Below are 23,733 nucleotides of genomic sequence, written 5' to 3'. Positions count from 1 at the left end.
AATATAGGATTAAAATCCACCAGACAGGCTACTCAGAGAAACCAAAAGGGGGAGAAAAGACAGATGGAGGAACACACACATTTGCTGGAAGCTTCAGTAAGAAGAAAAGCAAAAATGCCATAAGGGTAAATGGTTAAAGGAAACGACTTTTTGTAGAGTTTACACTTAAAGAAAACTGAGCCATGTGATGGGTATTTTTAGACATCTAATCCAAGAAAAAGCTAATGCAAAAAATGAAGGGAAAAAAAAGGGAGGGGAGGGTAGAAAGTTTTGGAATCGAGTATGTAAGGCTCAAAGATTTCAAACATGAGGCAGCCAGCTCACCCTCTTAGCTTTGTGCAGGATATGTGCCTCTGGTTGAAATGGACACCCGTAGAATCACATTATCAAATAACATTGGAGGGGCCTTTCTGAGCAAATTCGTTTTTATGTTTTTAATTATGAAGAAGCTGAGGCCTTTGCTTCAATTATGATTAAATTGTTTGAATTATAAAAAAAAAGTTTTAGGACAATATAAATTGGGAGGGAAAAAGGGAAAGGAGTAAAGGAGAGAAACAGCTTAGATAGGAAGAAAATATAAATCTAATAAGAAAACTTAGCATTTTTAGGGAAAGTGAAGGCTGTGCCATGGAGATAAGTGGAAAACTATAAAAAGGACATTCCCTAAGGAAAGGCCGGCCATCAGGAAGGCCCAGACTTGAGTTCTGCCTCTAGTCCACCCTGGCTATCTCTCCAGGATTCTCAAGTGCTCTAGGCTGCCTGGAAAGAAGAAGACCTGTTACATGGCCTGTCCTACATTTGTAAAATCACAGGCAGGTCCCAAGCTCCCCTCCATTCTCTCCAAGAAGACGGGAAAGCAGGAGAAAACCAGCAACTGTAGTTAAACAGCTAAGGGAGCTTCTGAAAAGAGCGAGCTGGCGCAGCTGGCAGGGAGGGTACACGCTTGGCAGCCACAAGGTTTTTGGGTTAGCATTGCCTAGACATCATCGGGCCCTGTATGGGGAATGAGGGAGTTCAACCTTTACGGTTTTCTCTAGCTCTAAATTTTGTGATTCTAAAATATAAACAGTACAAATAACCAAAGTCTTGTAGCAACCTCCAGAGCCAGCTGCAGTCGGCTACAGATGGAAAGGAGGGGGAAGAGAAAATAGGGTGTGACTTCTGTTCCTGAAGAGGAAAGTGTGAACCCCAACAATTAATAGATCAAATGTCACAAAAGCTCCATCAGGTACATGGAACAAAAATCTGGCTGGCTGAAGAATGTTCAGTGCCTCCCCCCTGCCTCTAGGAGAAAGCCAAACTCTTCAGGCTGTGGCCATTGAAGGCCTTCCATAGCCTGGCTCCTGCCAGCCTTGACTGCCAGACATGTCCTCCGCTCATGTCTGATCTGGTCAAAGTAGACCAACTGCTGAAGGTCAGGACAGAGCGCGACACTATGCATGTCAATCCAGATTGCTGAACCTCAGTCTCTTTCTCCTGCTTTTTGTAAAAGGGGGCATCAGAATGGCCGGTCTCTGCAACTAAGTCTTTCAGCATCAGAGATTCAGGCCCAGGAGGACGGATTCCCCGAGATCTCTCAGAACACATCTGCCCTTATCACTCTCCCCCTGGACTGTCCACAGATTCTACCTAATGAAACTCTAGGCCCTCTGAGGGAGATTATATTCTTTCTGAATTCCTAGGGTGAGCCCAAGGGCACTGCAAATATCAGGTGCTTAATGGAAGTTTATTGAATGAATTAAAGAATATTATAATGGAGAAGGGTAACCCAGCACGACAAGAGGTTGGGAATGGACATCAGGAGGACAACTGCCCAGCAACCCTCACGAACACCTGGAAGCAACAGGTAAGTAAGAGGCCGTGGCCAAGCCACCCTTCAGAATCCCACAGACTTCACTAACTCTTCCTCCTTCCCACCATTTCCCTTTTCCATCAGGGAAGCCCCCTTCTGATCCCATTCTTGTGAAGATCTCTTTCCAAAGCCCATTCCAGTTAGTGGGATGGGCCTTCACAACCATGCTGGCTGGGCTGCCTTCCTCACCTCCACACTGTTAACAAAACAAGCCCAATCCTCAGGCACAACCTGACAAAATATCCTTCTTTAAAGACTTTTCTCTGCTTCCTTTCAGCCCTTCAAATGAATACATGCAATCAAAACATGCAAATGGATCAGTTCTAGGTTTTCAAGTAAAGTATCAGAGCTATGAAGAACTGGGAAATATTTTTGGATGAAGCCATTGAAGGGAAAAGAGACTGGAAAAGACAGGATGAGATACAAAAGCACAGACTAAGAGCTCCAGAAACCCCCCTTTTCTGCCTGTCAGCCTGGATATTTTGCGTTTCCCTTAGAAATACATCTGCATGAAGGAAAGGCTTGCTTCTCTGAAGCTAAATCTCCTCTTGGCCCAGGTTCCAGTAACCTGGCACCTGAGCTCAAGAAAACCCTCCCTCTTCTCCCTTTAAAGGAAGTCACTTTCCCAAAAGGACGCCCTCCTCTGAGCGCAGCATCTAAGAGACAGGATTTCCTAACTGTCACTGTCCTCTCCCCACTCACGGCTACTTGGGAAGGTCACTGTGGCTGCTGCTTTCCCCCAGTACGACAGCGTTCCGGAAAGAAAGATGCATCCTGAACAATTGTACTTACATTTAACACGTCTTGCCTGGGCTGTGGAGGTTCAATACAAGTCAGTAGCCTGAGCAATAAATCCATGATAGCAGAAGTTCCTATGTGTTTTATGATAAGGTCTACGAAATCATGCTTCTTCTTTAAGAAATCCACAATCTGAGGGGAAAGGGGAAAAAAAAATCCTTATACATTACTGATCCATTCTCAGGTCACATTAAGAAATTACACCTAAGAGGTTTTCAGCACAAATTATGAGATGCATTTAGTTAAGCAGTCAGACCCATTGCCACAGTTTAAATGCCACTATTTCTCATACCTGCATGTACCTTGTGCAAGCACATCGATACCTAACCATATAACCATAACTGCTGGCGTTTCATTAATCTACAACCTAACACTATAAATGGCCAATGCCAATGAACTGGGGGCATAAAAGAGACCTAAAAAAATACTAATCTGGAAGAAAAATGAGTGTCCACAAGGGACATCCCATGGGAGCAGAAGTCGGCATTCAGAAGAGAAGGCCGGGAGTTAACAACAAAAGGCCATCACTGCTCTCCCACATCGGAATTTAGGGTATATTAATTATTCCCAGGAATCTCAACAAGAGAGTTAAATGTAAGCCAGCCAGGAAACTGTCCCCACAATGGCTTTATGATCTTCAAGAAGAACACAGTGTCTGAACACGGCTGGGTCACTTGGGAAGCTAAGCGACCACAAGGCCAGCCCCTTGTAAGCCACAGAGTCTGCTCTGGGAAGGCCTCAGACTGAGAGGCTAAACTAAGTACCCTTAGTACCCACAAACCCTTTCACATTTCTGAGCTAAAGATACTCTTAATGTTCAAAAACACAGGTTTTAACAATCCCCTACATGATGATTTAAAACTCTCCCAGGAAGGGGTCAAAACACTTGGGTCTTTTCAAGTAGACAGTCAGCTTTGTGTGGAGAAAGTGGGAGACTCTTGAGAGGGTAAAATTATCAGTGAGGGGTGAGGAGAAATTAGATGGGAGGGGGCAAGGGCTGAGATATAAGAAGATTTGCTAGCACAATCTAAGAAATAAAGGTCACAGGAAGCATCTAGAAGGATGAATGAGGTCAATTTGGGGCTGTGAAGCCTCAGGTTGTTTCTACTACACATATGCCTTCCCTTTCTGCTCAATCTTTACTCTAATAAGGTTTTGGCACATTAATGGCTCTTTTTTCAGGAGAAGGGTGTTCCATATGCTCTGAGACAGGCCTACCCAGTGGAAGGGAAAGGAACCCTGGCCCGCTCTTCTCCCCCATTTCTCCTCAAAGACTCTTAGCTAGATAGGCTTGGTGATGATCAACAAAGGGAAGAGGCCGTAGGTATTTTGGATAAGGGAAAACAGCAGCTCATCTACCTTCCTGATAAATCTCAGACAATCCTTTAGTGGAAATAAACTGAAATGAATCTATAGTTCAAAAACTGGTTAGAAAGACAGATTCAGGTCAGCTCGGGCTCCCCAGAATCTCATTCAAAATGAGCCCAAACTGCGAAGGATGTGCTATACCTTGACCAAGCTTCTTAAGGGCCTTTTAGAACTGGAAATGACAAGCACAAAACTAGCCAACTCCTCATCACCACAAAGTAAAGACCAAGCTTCTTAAGGGCCTTTTAGAACTGGAAATGACAAGCACAAAACTAGCCAACACAAAAAAAGTCACTGGTTCTGCTTCCTAAACAGGGACCAACCAGACTGGAATCCAAGAAAGAGAGTTGAATCCTATGGACCAGAAAGTTGACTTTCTTTGCTCTTTTAGCTTTCTTAAGTCCACTGCTTCTGGAGGTTCACCTGCTGCCCTAGCTGAGGGCACCCCCACATTTTCAACAGCTCCTCCCCTTCCCACAATACAAAAGGTCAAGCACACAGAACAGATCGTTGAATCCCACCATCTCACCCTCCAGACGCAGGTTAAAAAGGCCAGAACAAACTGACTGCCCCCGCCCTCCCCTCTTCCCCTGCGGGAGGGCCACCAGCTCCACTATTAGACAGGCTCTGGCACTCCAAAGCCGCACTTCCTGCAAGAGTTCTTGGGCCGCCTGGGTTTAATCCCACGTATCACCTAGAGCTCTGGGTCTGAGTCTGGGCCAAGCACTCCCTGGCAATGCATCTAGCCTTGTCCTCATTACACAGAGCTGGTCTCTCAGAGACCCCTAAGCTCCACACCAGAGCTGCTTGTCCATGAAACCTCGTGAGCTTCCAAATGTGGCTGCACGCCATGGCTGGGGTCCAGCACTGGGAACAAATCGCCATCATCACCCCCTTTGGAAGAGTTGGTAGGAACAATCTAATGAGGATATGGCAGCTAACAGGCAAACAGGAGCACTTTGTCACTTCTACCAAAAGAGAAAATGAGGAAGAAGAAGCTGCCTTGTGAAGCGGGCATCTTGTGGGTTTAAATCCAGCCTGTTTACTAACTAAAAACAGTCCTTAATTCCAATGACCTTTCAGAACCTGACCTTGCTAAGCCAGGCCTGGAAAGGAGCACCACTCTCCATTATTCTGTATCTCCACAAAGAGAAATCATCCTTCAAACTTGTACACACCTTTCTCCACGTGAGATTTTAATACCAGATTCAGGTATACTTTATCAACCAATCAGAAAGTTTATGCTAATAACCTAAGTGAAAAGCTGTGAAGTCCAAAATTCAAGTATTATTTATCAAGTGTTTCTAAAGATAAATATTTAAATTTTAATTAACAACAAGGACAGATTCAGAGTAATAAAGCAAACAATTTCCTAGCATAGCTACTCACCTTTGGGAAAAGAATATTTACCTGTTCTGGTTTTCGGCTAATAAGAATACTTAGCACCTTGCTGAAGAAACTGGCAAGTAATGGATTCAAAGGGGAATCATTTAGGAGGAAGCTATACAGTTTCATTAGCAAAGATTCATCTTCTCCCAGTCGATCATTCATCTGAGAGACATCAGAAGTGAGCAATTCACAAGCTATATTTGGATACCTAGAAGAACAGGACACTCATATCATCAAAGAGTCACAGACAAAATTATATACTACTACATACCAAATATCACAAGTTAAAAAGGTTTCCTACTGAGTGGATGCCCATCAATTGGAGAATGGCTGAATAAATTGTGGTATATGAATGTTATGGAATATTCTTGTTCTGTAAGAAAGGACCAGCAGGATGATTTCAGAAAGGCCTGGAGAGACTGACAGGAACTGATGCTAAGTGAAATTAGTAGGACCAGGAGATCGTTGTATACTTCAACAATACTATATGAATGATCAATTCTGATGGACGTGGCCCTCTTCAACAATGAGATGAACCAAAATCAGTTCCAATAGATCAGTAATTAATTGAACCAGCCACACCCAGAGAAAGAACTCTTGGAGATGATTATGAACCACTATGTAGAATTCCCAAACCCTCTAATTTTGTCTCCCTACATTTTTTTATTTCCTTCACAGGTTAATTGTACACTGTTTCAAAGTCCGATTCTTTTTGTGGAACAAAATAATTGTATGGACATGTATACATATATTGTATTTAATATACTTAACATGTATCGATCTACCTGCCATTTGGGGGAAGAGGGTGGGGGGGAAGGAGGGGAAAAATTGGAACAAAAGGTTTTGCAACTGTCAATGCTGAAAAATTACCCATGCATATGTCTTGTAAATAAAAAGCTATTATTTTAAAAAAAAAAAAAAAAAAAAAAAAAAGGTTCCCTCAAAATTTCTGTAACCACTCAAATGTCAGTTCAGAGCCTGAGAAAAAGTTAAGATTCAATATTTTCCCCATTTACAGATAAAAACACAAGATATTAAACGGCAACTATGGAATCTATTCTGCCTTTTATAAAAATTGGAAAACAAACAGATCTGGCAAATCACTCTGCATAAGGATTGTTTGTAAAGCAGGTCAGTTAGATGAGTTCTACCACCCAAAAGTATCAAAGCTCTTGAGCCACAGGGTCAGTGAAGTTCAGTGCTTCTATATGAAGTGGCCACATCGGTTGCAGCAAAGGCTGAGGCCTACTAGTTGGCAGGACCTCCTGACATATCCCAGAAAGACTCTAGATGATTCAGTATCAAGTCCAGGCCATGTATTATAGGAAAATGCCTCAGCCAAGCCAACCGGTCATTCAAAGATTCAAGATTCTTGGACTAATCAGCAGGATGGTTTCAAAAAGGCCTGGAGAGACTCCCATGAAATGATGCTAAGTGGAATGAGCAGAACCAGGAGATTATTGTACATGGCAATAAGATCATGTGATGATCAACTGATGGACGTGGCTCTTTTCAACAATGAGGGGATTCAATAGACTTGTGGAGAAGAAAGCCATCTGCACCCAGAGAGAACTGTGAGGGCTGAGTGTGGGTCACAGCATAGCATTTTCGCCTTTTTGTTGTTGTTTGCTTGGTTTTTTATTCTTTTTGATCTGATTTTTCTTGTGCAGTATAATTGTGGAAATATGTCTAAAAGAACTGCACATGTTCACCATATATTAGATTACTTGCTGTCTAGGGGAAGAGGGGGTGAAGGGAGGGAGAAACACAAAGTTTCTGCAAGGGTGAATGTATTCTGAAAATAAAAAGCTATTATTAAACAAGAATATTTGGGTAATGAAAGCCTTCTGGTAACAATAAAAAGTCCTTGCAAATAAAAAGAATTTTGGGGGCCAGTTCTCACCCATTCCACAGATTTCTGCCCAGAGGAAATATTGAAGGGGCTTAATTAAGTGTTCTATTCAGTGACCCTTAGATCCTAAATAAACCAACATTCAAAGACATTTACCCTATGAGTGTCCCTTCCCAAACTTTAGTGGTACATGGTGGCTATGTTCTCCCTTGTTCTAATCTCCTGAGGAAAATACAAAAGTGAAGAGCCACCTTCTGCGTAGGAATTGCTCACACTTGCACACATCATGCTACCATCTAAATATCAAACCTAAAATAAATAGAACAGCGATGTCTCGCCTTTGCAGACTAAGGAAACTGAGGCTCAGAAGGGGTAAGTGATGTCCTCAGAGAAACAGCCCCAAACCTCACCCTTCTCCCACTCACTAGGCCTGAGCCAAAGCCTAGTGTGTGCCCCTTCTCCTACCCAGAGACTCCCTGCCTAGTTCGTGAAGAACATGGTAGAGAGAGACTATACTCAATTCCCTCACAGAGCTGGTTATTGAAAACATGAGTCACATTCTCTAATTAGCAAAGAGGCCATCTAACAGCTGTACCAGTTGTTGAGTTTAGCACAGGGTAGCCTAGAGTCTAAAAACTCCATTCTAAACTGGCATGGTAGAAATAAAATTCTCTTCTTGCTGCTCATAAGTCTCTTTGGTCACAGTAGAGGTTGTATCAAGTCTGAGTAATTTCTTATCCCATGAAGTAGACAAATCCAAAATTGCAGCAATTTTTTTTTGTCAAATTGATAGGATTTTCTCAGTCCCTACAAAAAAAAAAAAAAAAAAATTGGGGGGGGGGGGGGAGGGGGAATGAGAGAGATAAAGCATCCCTCATTTGACCCCACTTCTTTGGCAAGAAAGTGGTTAAGATGGTCAGGTCCACTGCTCATTTGGTTCTGTAGAAAAGGACAACTCGTTCCCATGACTCAGTTTCCCCAGCCCAAAGCTTCCCCTTTTCATAACCACAAGCATAGAATTAACTCTTTTCCCTTCTGCCTTTTCTCCAAGAATTTCAGTTATTGACAGCTGCAAGGGACCTTAGAGAGTACTAGTCCAATCTCCTCATTTCACAAATGAGGCCAAAAGATCCAGAAAGGGTTAAACAGCCCAGAGACAGGCAAAGAGCCAAGATGGGACATCATCCAGCACAGCGTGATAATTACATGGGTATATGGGATGAATCAGGGGCTTACTTCCAAAAGCTTTAGTACACTAAGAATCCTGAGGGATGGGTTTAGCTGCTCAGCAGTACAGGTTTTCCCTGTTTCAAATGGCCACAATTTCCCACAAAGGATCACCTGGTACCTGGGGACCAGATGACAAAATCACCCACAGAAACATCAAGTATGAGCAACAACCCACACAAGAAGTGGTCGGAAAGCACGGACTGCTAAAGATTACGTTGGGCCGGTTGAGTTTCTGTTTCGGGGGTGGAGTGGCAGAGGTGGTTTCAATAAGGGGAGAGGGAATGGGAAGAAACAGAGGAATGGAGAAAGGAAAAACTCAATGCTTATTAACTGAAACAATTTTAAGATCCCATGTTGCAGCTCAGACTCATCTCTCTCCAAATAGCAATCTCTTCCCTAAATAATTATCCCTAACTTGCAAATTTAATCCCAACTTCACCATCCTTTTAAGCCCATCCCATGGGCTAAGCCATTTCAATGTGCAAGTTTGCTTTATGGTTTCAATCTTATTTTTCAGGTCAGTAGACATGGGACAAGTATGCCTTTACCAACTTCAACTGTCCCCCCAAATCTGCCAGCAAGGTAAGAAAGTGCTTGAGGAGCCACCTTCTTCTATGACACTGGTCCCCATTTAGGAAAGTCTGACTCTATCCTAGGGAACATCTCCTGCAGGGCAAGCCCAGAGCCTGCTTTTTCTAGAGCACTAAGTGGTGGCTCTGGGCCTCCCTGAATAGATTTCATTGCTCTGGAACCACGTGCTTCTCCATATCAATGGCATCGGCCAGGAACATTTTACTGAGCCAGAGTAAATCCCTCCCCTATAAAACATGGGCCTTAAAGTGTTTTATACTTTAAACCTGACAAAGGACAATACAGATTTTGTGTTTTACTATCTTTCCATCTATAGGCAAGATAAAAGTCTTCTAAACATTTCATGGTAAATCTTCAGTGGCAGAGGGAGTCATATGCACACAATTGCCTGCTTCATTGGCTAATCTAGTCTTCCTTAAAGTTTTTAAGGTGTTCTGACTTAATCTCTCCAGTTAGTAAAAGGCCAGAGAGAGTGTTCTAATTGGTTCTAAGACTTTAGGACATAGGACTAGAAAAGCATCCAAGTTCTGCTTCAGATTTGTGCTGGGTGCTCTTGGGCAGTCATTTCACTTCCATCTTCCCACCTGTAAAGTGGGGAAAAGACTTAAAGAGTCTTACCATGCAGAGATCGGTTTCAGTGTCTACACAGCACTCTGCCCTCCCGGGACCCCTTAGCACTAGATTTTAGAACACGCCAGTTTCAGTCTCCTGACTCCCATGGACTTCATTTTAATCAAGAGGCTAAGTCCCACCACTATGTCTCAAATTATGATTTAAATCTTTATAACAGGGCCCACAGGAGGGCTGAGGACCCACTCCCAGATTGGCACACCAATATTCTTTCTACAAATAAATTCTCAAGCATTATGTGGCTTCATTCTTTCTTCTCTCTCCACTCCAAAACAAAGATTATATTTTCTTACTTGTATCTGATTTTTTCATCCATATCTTGAGGTGGTTCTTCTATAATGAATGAGACTAAATCTTCAAGGCATTCTGCTTTTAACAGAAACTCAATAAGTTTGCGATTCTGAGCTTTACATTCTTGCAAAACATCTTCCTCATCCATTAATTCCTTCAATGTTACATCTTCTCTCTCTAGAAGTGTGTCTATATGGGATGATGAGTGAAGATCAAATTTCCAAAACATGCTGGTCTGCAGAAATGGAAAATTATTTCACAAAGTTAATGTCAAAATTATAATTTCCCTTCTTTTCATACCATCAATTTAGTTGTACAACCAAAAATCCCAAACTGACATTAATATAAACTTAATCCAAGCTAATTTAACAATTAAATGAACATAAATTTGATTTTTCCTTAAGCACCTCTCTCCCAAACAGAAGGTCTTTATTTTTTAAACTCTTTCTTTGAACTTCAAAAAATATCTGAAGATAGAATGAACCAAGTATGATGTTTTTATACACAAGTTCACAGCTAGAAATAATAACAGGAAGAATATGTCACTAATAGGTTCCAGCTGTACAGCAGCCATACCGCTAATTTAGATATGGGAGTTAAAACAAAATCTTCCAGTCCCTTGTTCAAAGACATAATTGTTTATATGTAGGCTGTGCTTTCTTCAAGTGTACTCTCGGCAATGACCATCGATAACAAGTACTCACTGAGCTCAGGCTAGGCACAGAAAGATAGAAAGGGAACAGGACAAGACTACTGCTTCACTCTGAACTTTAGCCCAACGGATTTTAGACTATTGTGGAATTCCTGAAAATACGTCATTTTTGCCAATCCGAGAAACCATCAAGACACCACCTTTTATATTTTCAGTCCTCTCTTTCTGTGGATATGAAGGTTATTTTTCCTCAATTTTTGAGAAAACCTGACCAGCCAACCTAAAAATTAAACCTTTCCCTAGCCCCAAAACAAAGCCTTCATCAAATTAGAGCAGTGCTACAAAGATAATGGAGAAGGTTCTGTAGTAGTTTTAGTGTAAACAACTTCAAATCACACATGAAACTAAGAAATCTTTATTTCTCCCCAAAATGAACCCTATGAAGTATCCTCACACATAAGAGATGAATAAAGTAGCTTGCCTCAATGCCCTTACCACAATCAGGTAAATGACAAAACACCACCCATGAAACCATATCAAGGATAGAATTTTCCACTGCCCCTTGGCAGTAACAGCTGGAAGAAGGGCCCTATTTCCTAGAATGAGGCTTTAGTAGAAAACAATCACTCCCAGCTGAAGACATTCTCCCAGAGGCAGACTATAATCTTTTGGTCACTCCCCAGGCCCACCTGATCCAATGGGTTCTCATTTGAACCAAGACTTAGAAAGAAGGGAAAGCCAAGAGGGGTTCCAAGTGGAATCTTAAACTGGACATCGGAAGGGCTCAAGACTTTTCTTCGACACCTTTTAGGCTGGAACCAGAAGGACAGAATCTAGAACAAGCTTCTCTCATCACAGCCGTTGGCCCAGGGGATTGGAGGGTGGGGCCCACCAACGCAAACTTCATTTAAGGAAGTAGCTCCATCTAGCCCCCTTACTGGCTGCACTACTGCTCCATCTGACACCATCCCACCCCTTTAGACTGTAAGCTTCTTGAGGGAAAATTTCTGTGGCTGTCTAGACTTCCTGAGTGATTTGTCCACAAACACTCATCAAGCACCTACTGTCTGCCGGGTCCTGTGCTAAGTGCTAGGAGTGCAGCTCAGCCACTTCCAAGCCAGGGCTGCCTCCAGAGGCTGCCAGGAGAGTCAGCATAGTCAGCCCAGTCCCAGCGCACAGGAAGCCCTGGGGAGCGGGGAGAGAGGGAGCTATTCTCTGGTAGCTGAAGAGGGCAGGCACAATGCCAGCACAGAGGGCTTTCACCCATTGGGAGCTAGAGGCCATCGCAGGGCAGAAAGATATGGATCTGGGGCAACTGCCAAAGCCAACCATAGTAGAAATCTGTTATTTATTATTCTAAAAACTTATTAATGCCAAGTTTTTTCAAAAAATCCAGTCTTCATGTCAAGTTAGTGACAAACTAGATTTTTAAAATTGATTCTGGTGCCTATAGATTCCGGTGGCATATTCTGGCCATTTCTACATTTGCAAAAAGTTGCTAAGAGTTTTGAAAAGATCTTTTTCTTTTTACATTTATAATGCTGATCTGTTCCAGAAAAGTTGGCTACAAAATACATCTGTAATAAAAGAATCATTTTCTCAAAGGGAAGTGAATCTAGAGTCTGCTTTTCTCATCACTCATCAACTTTTAAAACATGTAGCTTAGAAAGACAAAAGGTATTATCAATGAGTTCCCAGTTCTCAGTTTAAATTTCCACTTTTAAAAATCTGGTTCCAAAAGGGTCCTCCCAAAGTGGACCTTATGCCAGCCATATGAGTGTGTTTACAAGTACCTGGGGAACATATATAAGATTGCTTGCTGTCTTGGGGGGTGGGGATGGGGAAGGAGGAAAAAAATCTGGAACACAGATCTAGGAGAAATGGGTGCTGAAAACTAGCCTTGTATGTATTTGGAGAGATGGAATACTACTGAAGGTAAAAAAAGAAGGAATAGTCTTTTTTTTTTTTTTAATTAAATTAAAGTCCTTTATTATACGGGGGCTTCTACATAAACTGAAAAGTAATTATGGTGAGGGTAACCAAGAAATACTAATAAATAATTCTGTTGGTTCAATGTTAAATAAAGTAGATCTGAATCCTGCAGGGCACAACTAGAGTAACCTGTAGTCACCCAGCCCACACTGGCATGTTGGGGGCAAAGCCTGTTCTCTTGATTCCCAGCCGGCCTTCGAGCTGCCACCCAGCTTGGTTAATTCCTGGCTCCTTGAGGACGAGCCCCAGAGTTGTCCTTCACACAGAGACAGAAGACTTGCTGGCCTAAAGCTGGCAAGGTTTCTGCTTTCCCCATGATGTTCTACTACAAGAAGAAAACTTGTAGATCAGCACTGGGAAGGCTAGCCGGCCCCAGACCCACTTCTGCTTCGTGCTGGCCAAGGTGAGCAAGTCACTGGACCTCCAGTGACATCGAGGGCAGGTGCTAAACTGTCTCAGAAAAAGACATTTGGTTTCTTGAGAGACCACAGGTCCTTTGCAAGATGGCAAGGCTTCCCACTGAACTGGATGGGGCTGGGCTTTGGAAGTTCATTATTGCGTTGGAGATCTCACAGCTGGTCTGCTGATCCACTGGCCCTAAACCTCCCGCTGGATTCCCAACAGCGTTCCCTGGGCTGGACTGTGTTTCCCCGTCCTGAAGTTCTTCCAGTTCTTAAGCTGGAAAATGATGACTCTCTGAATGTTTGTGGGTTCTATCATTCCAAAGTCCGTTCAGAGGCTTGACTTAGCACTGATTCTGAGGCAAGCTGGGGAGAGCTCAGGCAATGTCCTGTCTACTCTCTGCTATCCAAGCCTAGGCCCAGAGCATTTCCAAATGCTTGGGAGATGGACCAGGAACCAGGAACTGGTGCTCAGAACCAGGACAATTTCCAACAAACTCAGCTTCCAAATTTTACCTTCTGAGGTCACATTATGGTGCAACTAAACTTCTGCCACCAGCTCCACTGACAGACATCCCCACGTGCCTGGAATACAGAGTGCTAAGCCTTCACACAGAATTGTTCTCAAAGAGTTAAAAGAAACCTGAAGAGAAACATTTTGCCCAAATTCAAAAAGGTCCCCTGAGCAACAGAAGAAAAAGAGGGGAAGAAAGCTCCTTTGAGAACGGTGACAGGCTCTGGTCATGATCCTAAGTGATTCTAGAGCAAGCTAAGAAAAAGAGAGAAAACATTAAAGAATCTTGGGCTTCTGTTTTGTTTCCTACTTCTGATCTAATGAATATTCCTTCCAATAAGTCCCATGGCCAGAAATGGGAGCCAGCAGATCTGTTTTAAGTGAAGGGGAGCCTGGACTCCAGGGCTTCATTTCCCTTCCTACTGTGCTCCTGGGAAAAAAGCCTTCTTTCCCATTCAGAGCCAGGCAGCCAGGCAAGTTTTTTAAAGGGCTCTGAAGTTAGCAAGGAGCAGAGAAAGGCACTGGGCGCTCATTGCCCACAGATGCACCTTTCTTCACTGGGCTTTCCATGTGGAATCTCGGTGGCAGCTTGCTTGAATGAGCAATTTCTGGAAAAGGCAATATAAAGACGTCCTCTAGACTGCCCTTCCTCCAACTTCACTGTAAACCGCCGTCACCAATGACTGTCACCCTTGGGTGGCACATGCCCATTCCATGCAGAGATTTCCTCCCGGCCTCACAAAGGCCACATTATTATCGCAGAAGCCTTTCTGGTAATCCTTTTAGTCCAAGATAAAACCCTATTTCCTCCCCAAGAACCCTACGGAAGTGAAGTGTGTGTCCATATGTGTGTGTGTACGTACACACACACACACACACACAACACAGGTATAATTGGGGATGTCAGAAATCCTGCACCTGGTTTGCACTGAATCAATCTTTTTACCATCAAACAACAAAGCTGTAGGAGACGCAGCTCCTTGATGTGGAGGCATGTATGATATAAAGCCATCCACCATTCACAGATATGAAAATGACAGGATGTCATATTTGTCCTTTAATGAACAAAGACACATTCCCAAGGCTGTAAAAGTGGGTCGCTCAATTTAAAAGAAAAATCTGAGAAAGAAACGTACTACTGCATACTATGTGTTTTTTCAGAAACCCTTTCTTGGGCGAGCTGCTCTCTCTCGGGTCAGTCTCTCTCTGGCCAAGCCAGGGCCAAGTGCACACTTCGGTTTATTCTGTCACTATTCAACAGGAGCCCGGGCCCCCTAGAGGAAGCTGCTAGGACCCGGCGAGCACGCTTACTGCTGTACTACCCAACACGGAGCAACAGGGAGAGGAAAACGTTTTCAAATTCAATCTCATCCCTTTTCCAAACATAATCTGTCACTTTCCACAAATACAGAGGAGGTGCCAATATCTTTCCTGCCATTTTCATATCTGACTAATTCCATAAGTGACTCATGACAATCCTCCAAATGACACAGAGTGACTGTAACAAGGAGAATTCTACCCAATGCTCCCAGCTCAAAGGAAATCTGCACCTCAGGCGTGAGTGGGATATAATAATGCTGGAGGTCATGTTCATAGCCAAGCGCTACCTGTAAGGCACTGGGCTCAATGCTTTAGATTTCCTCACTGGATCCTCCCAATAGTCCTGGAAAGTCAGTACTGGTGTTAGGCCCATTTCACAGAGGAGGAAGCAGGCAAACAGGGTTAAGTGACTCGACCAGGGTCCCATGGCTAGGAAGTGTCTGAGGCCAGATTGGCTCCCAGGCCCAAGGCGCGGGCCCCCGCACCACCCAGCTGCCTGTAGAGGAGGGATCCATGGGAAACAGGCCAATTGGAGGAACCAGAGCTTCGGCAGGAGAGTCTGCAGCCAGCAAAGCAATGTTGTGCTCAAGAGAACCTAGCTGGGAGTGGCCCGAGCTTTGGGGAGTTTCAGGGGTCCCCTTCAGCCAAGTCTCAAGATCCATCAAGAGGGAGCAGGGAGCCCAAAGGAAAAGAGGCTCGTCCCATGCCCTCCTGCCCAAAACTTTAGAACAGACCGAATGATCAAGGCGTTCAAACCCTCTAAACCTCTTTGCAGACCTACACAGACCGGGCCACTGTGTCGGGAAGTTGGGGTGCGGGGCAGCCGCACAAGCTCCGCTCTGTGGGAGGGCTGTTGTCTGGTCTGCAGTCGGGCAGCCAAGCCCAAGGCCCCACAGTCTCCATGCTCAAAGCCTGGGCTCGGATGTCCCCAAGCATTTCCCTTCAGTGACCTCCATCCAGGGGGTTCAGCCCCATTGTGCTGTAGCCACTTCCCCCAGGGACCCTGGGCTTCATGTTCCTCCACAGAGACCTAGAGGGTGCAGCCACCTGGAAGAAGGCTCTAGAGCACCAGAGAAGTGGGAACGCCGCCCCATACTGGCTCAGACCTCCTTCTGTCTCCTCCTGTGATGCCCCAGGGGCTGGGTCTAGGGTCATTTTGCCCCCCCCAAACCCAGGCTTGCGGCGGCCAAATGCCAGCACTGTCCATTTTAATAGACATTCTCACTCTGGGCCCAGGAAATAAGTGCTGCGGGGTCTACCATGTGAAGGCCCTCCAAAGACAAGCTGTCTATGGGGGAAAGATGGATCGGAGAGTGGTCACTGAGTGTGTGGTCGGCCTTTGTGGTGTGGCTCCAGACCAGCCCTCCCCTCGGTCAGCCTCTTCACAACCACAGAATGGGGGTCCCACAGCCCCTCTCCCCCAAATGAGGAAACATGCTGTCTGGGTGATCTCAACCTTCCCCTGAGGGTCCTCAAGGGCCAGAAAGGAGGGCAGAGGCAGTGCTCCCGAGGGAGGCTCTGGCCCAGGGCCTGCCTTCAGGGAGCTGCCCGCTCAACAAGAGAAGCCGAGGGGGCGGTGAGCACCTCGACAGACTGGAGCGGGGGTGGGGTGGAGGAAGGCAGCCCCCAAAGGGAAGGTCAGGACAAGACTTGTGACACCACTGAGTAGGGAAAAATAGATAAAGACGTCCCAGAAGCCATCCAGGCACCCTTAGGACCCTTCCACATAAAAATGAGGGGACAAATAGCCCGGGTCCTGAGTCCCCAGGGTTCACTCCCAACACCACGAAGGGAGCAGAGGCCAAGCTGTGTGGGGACCCGAAGCCAAGCATCATTTAGGGCAGGAGAGGAGGGGGGAAACACAGGGCTTGACAGAAAAGGCAACTGGTTTCTCGGGCTGCCCCCGTGACCTGCCAGGGAAGGCAGGAGGTTCTTCCACGCCTAACGCTGTGGTCTAAATACGCTGCAAAGAAAAACCCACCCCGAAAAGGCCTGTGAACACAGCACCCAAAGCAGTTTCCGGGGCTCAGGGGCAGGCGTGCTGCTGCCCCACCTGGTCTGCTCTGAGGGGTCCCGGGGCTTGGGAGGGCGGCTCCCCACCAGCCCGGGCGCCCTACAGTAGGCCACAGAGACCCCCAGCTCAGGGCTTCTACCCCAACCCTCATGCCCTTACCCACCCAGAGACCAAGAGACAGTTAAAGGAATCAAGAATAGAAAAGGCCTTACCTTTCAAACCAAAGCTTAAAAAATCAAAAGAAAAATGTTCTTCTCGGTGGCTCCTTGCCCATTACAGGGGATCCTGGGAACAGCAATCTTCCAATTTACTGCATCAGCAGATTAGCAGGGGAGAAGACACAGGGACACAGGGTTCAGCTACAAGAAAAAAAGTGACAATTCTAATATGTCCAGCTGCTTTGTCTTAGGCTCACTGCCAGGAAGCAAAAGTAAGGACTTCTGGATCAGGAACAGAAATAGTACATCTTATTGACCTGAGTCTTAGCAGCCAATTTCAACTAAAGGGATCTTCTGTTGCTAAATGTGCCAGCGGAGGAAAAAGGCACAATTCCTCTTTCACCTGAACAATAATCTAGAAACAAGCGACAGAGAAGTTAAGGATGATATTGAAAAACTGTCACTGAGATGTAAAGCAAACAAAACAAACCAACATCCCTGGCAGTCGTCCATGAGTTCCTGGCTCCATCCCAACATCTGCACTCGCAACAAAATTCCCCAACCCCCCCCCAAACCCATGATTGGCTTCTCTTGGCTCCAAAGTTTCCTGGTGGATAAAACTGCCCGTCATGCTATACGTGAGAGGAATACGGAGACGGCGAGAGGGTGTTGTCTTGTCCAACTCTGTAACCCCATTTGGGGTTTTCTTGGCAAAGACACTTCTCCAGCTCATTCCACAGATGAGGAGACTGAGGCAGACTGGGAGAAGCGTCTGAGGTCACATGGGAACGCAGGAAAATGCCCAACTGTGGGGCCAGTGAGCAGTCCTGATAAAAGCAAGGGCCAAGGGCAAAGCTAAATCAATTCAAACAGTAGGAACATTGATTAGTGCCCGCTATATGCCCCACTAAGTGCTGGGGACACAGAGAAAGGCAAAAGATGGCCCCTGCCCTCAGGGAGGTCAGGCTCATAAGAAAAACATCACGCAGACTGTGGCATAAACAGGTTCTCTCCAGGCCAGACTGGAAATCCCGGAGGAAAGATGCCAGCAAGAAAGTGGAGCAGGACCTGAAGAATGCCAGGAGCGGGAGGTGGAGACAAGGAAGGAAGAGGGATAGGGGGGGGAGGCGGCCAGCCAAGACGCCTCGTGCCGGAGGAATCCAGGAGGGCAGTGTCCTCGATTGGGTGGCGAGTCAGGAGCAGAAAGGCTGGAAAGCTGCTTACAGAGGGCTTGAATGCCAAGCAGGGCACCTGGGGCTGCTCCTGAAGGTGCCAGGAGCCACAGGAGATTACTGCTCTTAATGAGGATTCCTCTGAATGGAACGGAGAGCAGGGGCAGCACTGCCCAGAAGCTACTAGCACAGGGGACGGGCCGAAGGCCTGCGCCAGGAGGGCGGCCGTGTCAGCACCCACAAAAGAACGTATTTGAGGTGCTATAAAGGGGAGAGAGAGTCTGTGAGCCTGAGGGAGGGTTGGGGGGAAGAGAAGGAGTTCAGTTTTAAACAGCTTGGGACATCCAGTGAGGAGCTGGAGATGTAAGCCTGAAGGTCACGAGAGAGGTTAGGGCTGGACAAATCGTTCTGAGTGTCACCAGACCAATGATAAAGAGTGCCACAGGAGGCAGTGTCAGGTCTGGACTCGGGAAGACCAGTCCTCCTGACTATGGCCTCAGGAGCTATGTGTTCCTGGGCTGTTCACTTTGCCTCATCTGCCTCAGTTTCCTCCTCTGTAAAATGAGCTGGGGAAGGCAAGGGCCGACCACGCCAGCATCTCTGCCAAGAAACCCCACATGGGGTCACAGTGGGTCGGACATGACTACAAAGGACCCCAGAGGAGAAGCCCCGGGGCAGCCCTGGTTAGGGAACCCGACCTGGATGGAAATCCAGCAAAGGGCACTGAATCTTCTGCCACAAACACCCTGAGAAGCCGGTTAATCATTTTTATAGGTAAATGTCCCATTCAGAAGCTCTTGGGCGTTTTTACAAGCTAATCGTGTGGCACGGCCTAAAATCCTGCAAAGTCTGTACCCCAGGGAGATAACACCCCGACAAGGCCCAAAACAGGTTCGCCTCTCCTCCAGGAGAGCGGGGAGACCTCCGGCACCCCCAAAAATCACCATAAGGCACAGAGGCAGAGCCAAAGGAAGACCTCAGCTCAAACCTAGGCTGGGACATCATGGGCTGGGAGACCCTGGACAAGTCCCTTCCCCCATCTGCCTCAATTTCTTCAACTATAAAAAGGGGAAAATAATAGCCCCTCCCTCCTATGGTGCTTGTGAGGCAGATAAGAGGCACATGGAACATGGCATACAGCAGGCATTTAATAGATGCTCCTCTCTCTTCTTCCCTTCCTTCCATTCTCTTGAGTTTAGAGAAAAGGACCCAGAGGTCAGAGAGGCTAAGTAATCTTCCCAGGTCACGCTGCAAGCATTTCTGGCAGCATCCAGATCCTGGTGTTTCTGCAAGGAGGCCCCCGTGACCTGCTGCCTAGCTTGTTCCCTCATTGGAGCTCTCTTCCTTCAGATATCCAGTCCAAACGCTGCCCAACTCTAACCCCAAAGGGCCTTCCCTCTCCCTCCTGGGTAGAAGCAGGGGCTCAGGACTGGAAAACACCGAAGAGTTTGCAGGACTTAAGAAGGACTCAAGGCTTAGTTGTATGGAACTGCATTTTTCATTCTGTGTTAAAAGACAAGATTCTGGTTGAAAAAGACAGACCGTATTCAGAAAAGAAGATTTTTGTTTAAAAAAGAAAGATGGCAAGAGTTGCTCATTGAGTTCCCAGCTGATCTCTCTGACAAACTCCTCTTCCTGTGGCTTCAGAACTTCTCTCTGGAGAGGGTCCAAGCCCCCCACCCACCGTAACTCCTGCAGCACAATTCTGAGCCCAGTGCTCAGCCTCACCGAGGCCTCTCTCTCCAGGCCATGGTTTCTTCCCCCTCGGTGAACAATTCCTCCTTCTGGTCAGCATCAGGCCCAACAGTCGCTCCTGGTCCCTCCTTCTACAAAATGTCTTGAAAGCAAAGCAAGAAATCCAAATGCCCATGGCTGGGCTGCCTGGCAACAGGGATCAGTTTCCTGAATCTCTCAGGTTCTTCGATAAAACCACCTTTAATTTCTACCTTCATTGAGCCTCCCAGAGACATGTTTAACTCCACATGCCAAAGGGGGAAAGGAAGGGATTAGGTTTTCATGGAGTGACTTCACTGCACTAAGAACATGACAGACACGATCTCACTTAGATCCTCGCAATGGTCCTGGGAGGTAGGTTCTGTTATGACCCGCATTTTTCAGTGGGGGAAAGAGAATGACTTCCTTAGGGTCACCCAGTCTGTAAGTGTCTCAAGTCAAATTTAAAATCAGGTCTTCCTGGTTCTAGACCACATGCTCTGGACAATCTGGGGCCACCAAGGCACCTCAATAAAAAAAACCAAACTCATTATCCTTCCCTTTAACCCTGACCTTCTCCACACTTTGCTCCTTCCAATCTTACAGGCATGACAACTTCCCCTGCTCCCTCCTATCACATGTCCAAATTCCTGCCCAATCAGGCCTTGATGGCACGTCACACCCCCTTATCTTCAGAACCTTCAGATCTGCCTGGGGAGCCTCCTCCCCAACTTCTCCAGCTTCTTCACAGCTCCCTACAACCTGGCCTCAGCCTCACTCTGGAGCCTCCCTGACTCTCTAGCCAATGACGCTGGATTTCTCTCTGCTCCTCACAGTGTCTCCCATCAGCAGGCCTTTGGATAGCTGTCCTCCAAGCCTGGAAAGAAATCCATCCTTTCCCCCTCTTTCTGTAAGAAACAACTATTTTCTATGCAAAGCTGACCCCCAACTGCCGGGGTCTTCCTTCCCAAACTAGACCCTGGCACTTTTATATGTGCTCATTGTTTCTCCCCTCTGGGAACAGGGCTCCCCACCATGATAATGCCTGGTATATAGTAGGCATTTAATAAGTCCTAAATTGACTGATTGGTCAAGCAGCCTCACAGCCCTCGGACGGAGGCACGGCTTCTCCTCCAGGCTCCTTCCTTACACCCAGGAACTGGAGCCCAGGCCATCATCTGGTCTTTCTTCTCACTTGGTGGCTGGGCACGCAGTTGCCATGTGAGGCTCTCCTCGAGAGATCTGCAGGGCTTCAGGGAAAATCACTTTGGGTCAGTCAGGAGGCCACTCCTTGCCAAGCTCCAAGGAGAGACTGCTTGTAGAGCCCTGTCTATGATGTCCCCAAAGTTTCAGAGAACTCTGACCGGTCAAGCTCTGCAACTCTCCATTCTTCTTGCTCTCCTTAGAGTGGCTCCAGCTCTGGAAGCAAAATGCCCAGGGGCTGCAAGAGGGAGGGGCCTCCCAATGACAGGACTCTGGAAGACCCCATGGAAGGAAGCTACTGTCTTCGCACCATGAGGAGCCAAGAGGAGAGAGAGCAGCTTGTGCCCTTGTGCGGGCCAATCCCTTAGGGAAACTCCAAGCCCTGCGTTGTCCAGTGGCTGCCTGAAACTCCCCCGGGCCTTCTGTCTGCTTGTCTTTTCACTCGGCGCTGACATTTACACAACACCTAAAAGCTTACCACATGTTTTATCTAGGGGATCTTACCTGATCCTCCCCCAAACCCTGTGACGTACAGCATGTCCAGGGCTGGAAGCCCCCAGACCAAGGAAAAGTGACTACCCCCAAGAGTCCTTTTCCAGCCAGGCACCAAGGTGACCAGGTAATCTGAGCCCCTGATTTAGGCACAAAGTCAAACCTGAGGAAGAGAGTGTGACACATAGCACAGAAACAATACAGATCTTCCAAAGATCCCACAATGCCTGATTGATCAAGTAGATCATTTAAAATCCATCTGCTTCCAGAATAATATAAAGCAGATTCAAAAGTTTCCTCCAACACAGAATGAAAAAGTCAAAGGAACCCCAAACAGAAAGCCAGAAGGTCTTCTCAAGTAGTAGCTTAGGGGGTGTGCAGAAGCCACCAGAGGAAGAGAGGGGTCCTGGGACATGGTGATGGGGGCCAGCTTTTAGGTAGAAGAAAGGGAGCCAAAGTCCCCCCTGAGGAGGTTGTTCATTATTTCTTAAAACACAAAATGATATTCCATTACATTCATATTCCACAACTTAATCACCCCTAGCCCAATGGATAGGCATGCCCTCCATTTCCAGTTCTTTGCCACTACTGCTCCTGGAGACTCCCTAAGACCCTGTGCCACACTGTTCAAAGACATTTCCTCATCCAAAGATATTCCAATCAAAGTGTAGGAAATCAGAGGTTCAAGCTAAAAGAAGTTACCTAGTGAGGTAAGGCACAATATAGTCTCAGAAAATTCAACGCTGCAACCAAAACTGTCAACATTGACCAGCTGAAAAAAAAAGGGGCGTGTGAGGGGGAAGAAACCAGCTCTCACCAGGGACATAAAAGAAATGGCTGAGAAGAGGCAGGCAAGAAAGTTTAGTGGCAGAAGCCAGGGAGGCCAGATGCACAAGCCGAGTGGTGAGGTCCCGGGAGCCACAAAAGTCAAGACCCAGAAAGTCTTCAGGACCTCGAGTAGCTCCTCCATGACCAGCCCAGGCCTCTGGTCACTGCAGCAATAATCCTCCAGAGGTCACAGAGCCACTCTAGCATGAAAAACATAGGTGCTACTTCTATTGTCAGAAAGAAGTGGAGAAAATGAGGATGACCCAGAGACACTCACCCCAAGTAGAATAAGCACCAGATTTGGACTCAAGCGAGGACCAGACTAGAATTCCATCCTTGTGACTTACAATCGGCTACCTCTGCAAAAGTGACTTTACCTGTCTGGGCTCCATTTCCTCATCTCTAAAATGAGGGGGTGACCTCTCCCTTGAGCTACTAAGTCTATGGCCTACTCAGTGAGGTAAAAGATGACATCATCTCTGAAGAGGGTTAAGGACATGGGAGTCCCATTACTGATGTGAGAAAAGAGCAAGTGGTTTCAAAAGGTCCATGTGGGGAGCGACTCAAAGACGAGCAATAAAAGCCCCTTTCTCATATGGCAGCAAAGCTCAGCTGAAGATGTGCACCATGAATTCTCCCTCATAAGCTACCAGCCCCTCAAGGTAAAAAGGTAAAAACGTGTTGCCTCCAACAAACAGGTGCAGAGAAATCAATGGTGCCTTCTGTTGGGGCCCGTGTGCCGGCCAGTCTCAAAAGGAGGAGATTTCTAATTCTGACTTGGCTGCCGCTTGCTGCCTAATCCTTACCTGTAAAATGAGAAAGGTGTAGGAGATGTTCTCCAAAGGCCTCTACTTCCATGTTTGGAATGAGCTGACGGAGTTCTGAGGTGGTCACTGTCTCCTCTTCTACAAGCCTTCTGTCTTAACAGAGACAGGTCAGACGCCACCTTTGGTTTTCAGCCAAGAGAATGGAGGCTCCCAGAAGGACTGAAGGGTGAGCAGCACTTCTCCCCTGCGGGTCCAAGACGAAGCAGCCGTCCACAATCAGTTACATGACATCCAGGTCGCTGCTGGTGCCGTTTCTCCCAAACTGCTCAACTAGACATGAGTTAAGCCCCCAACAAATTAGTAACTCTCTGAATCTGAACTTAGTCACTTAATCCGAAGCTCAACTTCCTGAGCAGGAAATGACTAGCACCTGTAATAGCCCAATCCTGGAGCTGGGAAGAACAAATCAGAGAATGTACAGAAAACAACTGCAGACCTTAAAGAAC

At 46.3% G+C, this 23,733-nt stretch overlaps 1 protein-coding gene across 14 annotated transcripts in view; it reads right to left on the bottom strand.

Annotated features, from left to right (window-relative positions):
• The window catches only part of PPP6R3 (protein phosphatase 6 regulatory subunit 3), an 81,663-nt gene that overhangs the window by 37,151 nt on the left and 20,779 nt on the right, over nt 1-23,733 (bottom strand). For 13 of the 14 annotated variants that reach the window (XM_074274392.1, XM_074274395.1, XM_074274396.1 and 10 more), the window contains exons 3-6: nt 17,107-17,253; nt 10,004-10,236; nt 5,429-5,615; nt 2,645-2,782 (exon numbers count right to left, since the gene is read on the bottom strand). In XM_074274392.1, the coding sequence (XP_074130493.1) occupies nt 2,645-2,782; nt 5,429-5,615; nt 10,004-10,230 (552 nt within the window). In that variant the 5' untranslated portion in view covers nt 10,231-10,236; nt 17,107-17,253. Of the gene's footprint in view, nt 1-2,644; nt 2,783-5,428; nt 5,616-10,003; nt 10,237-17,106; nt 17,254-23,266; nt 23,558-23,733 lie in introns of all 14 variants that reach the window. The other variant, XM_074274391.1, reaches the window with a different exon arrangement.

This window comes from Sminthopsis crassicaudata, chromosome 6 (assembly GCF_048593235.1).
Source record: "Sminthopsis crassicaudata isolate SCR6 chromosome 6, ASM4859323v1, whole genome shotgun sequence".
In the NCBI taxonomy this organism is placed as follows: Eukaryota; Metazoa; Chordata; class Mammalia; order Dasyuromorphia; family Dasyuridae; genus Sminthopsis; species Sminthopsis crassicaudata.
Note: the sequence above shows the minus strand (reverse complement) of the source record. Positions and strands in the feature narration are given on the sequence as shown.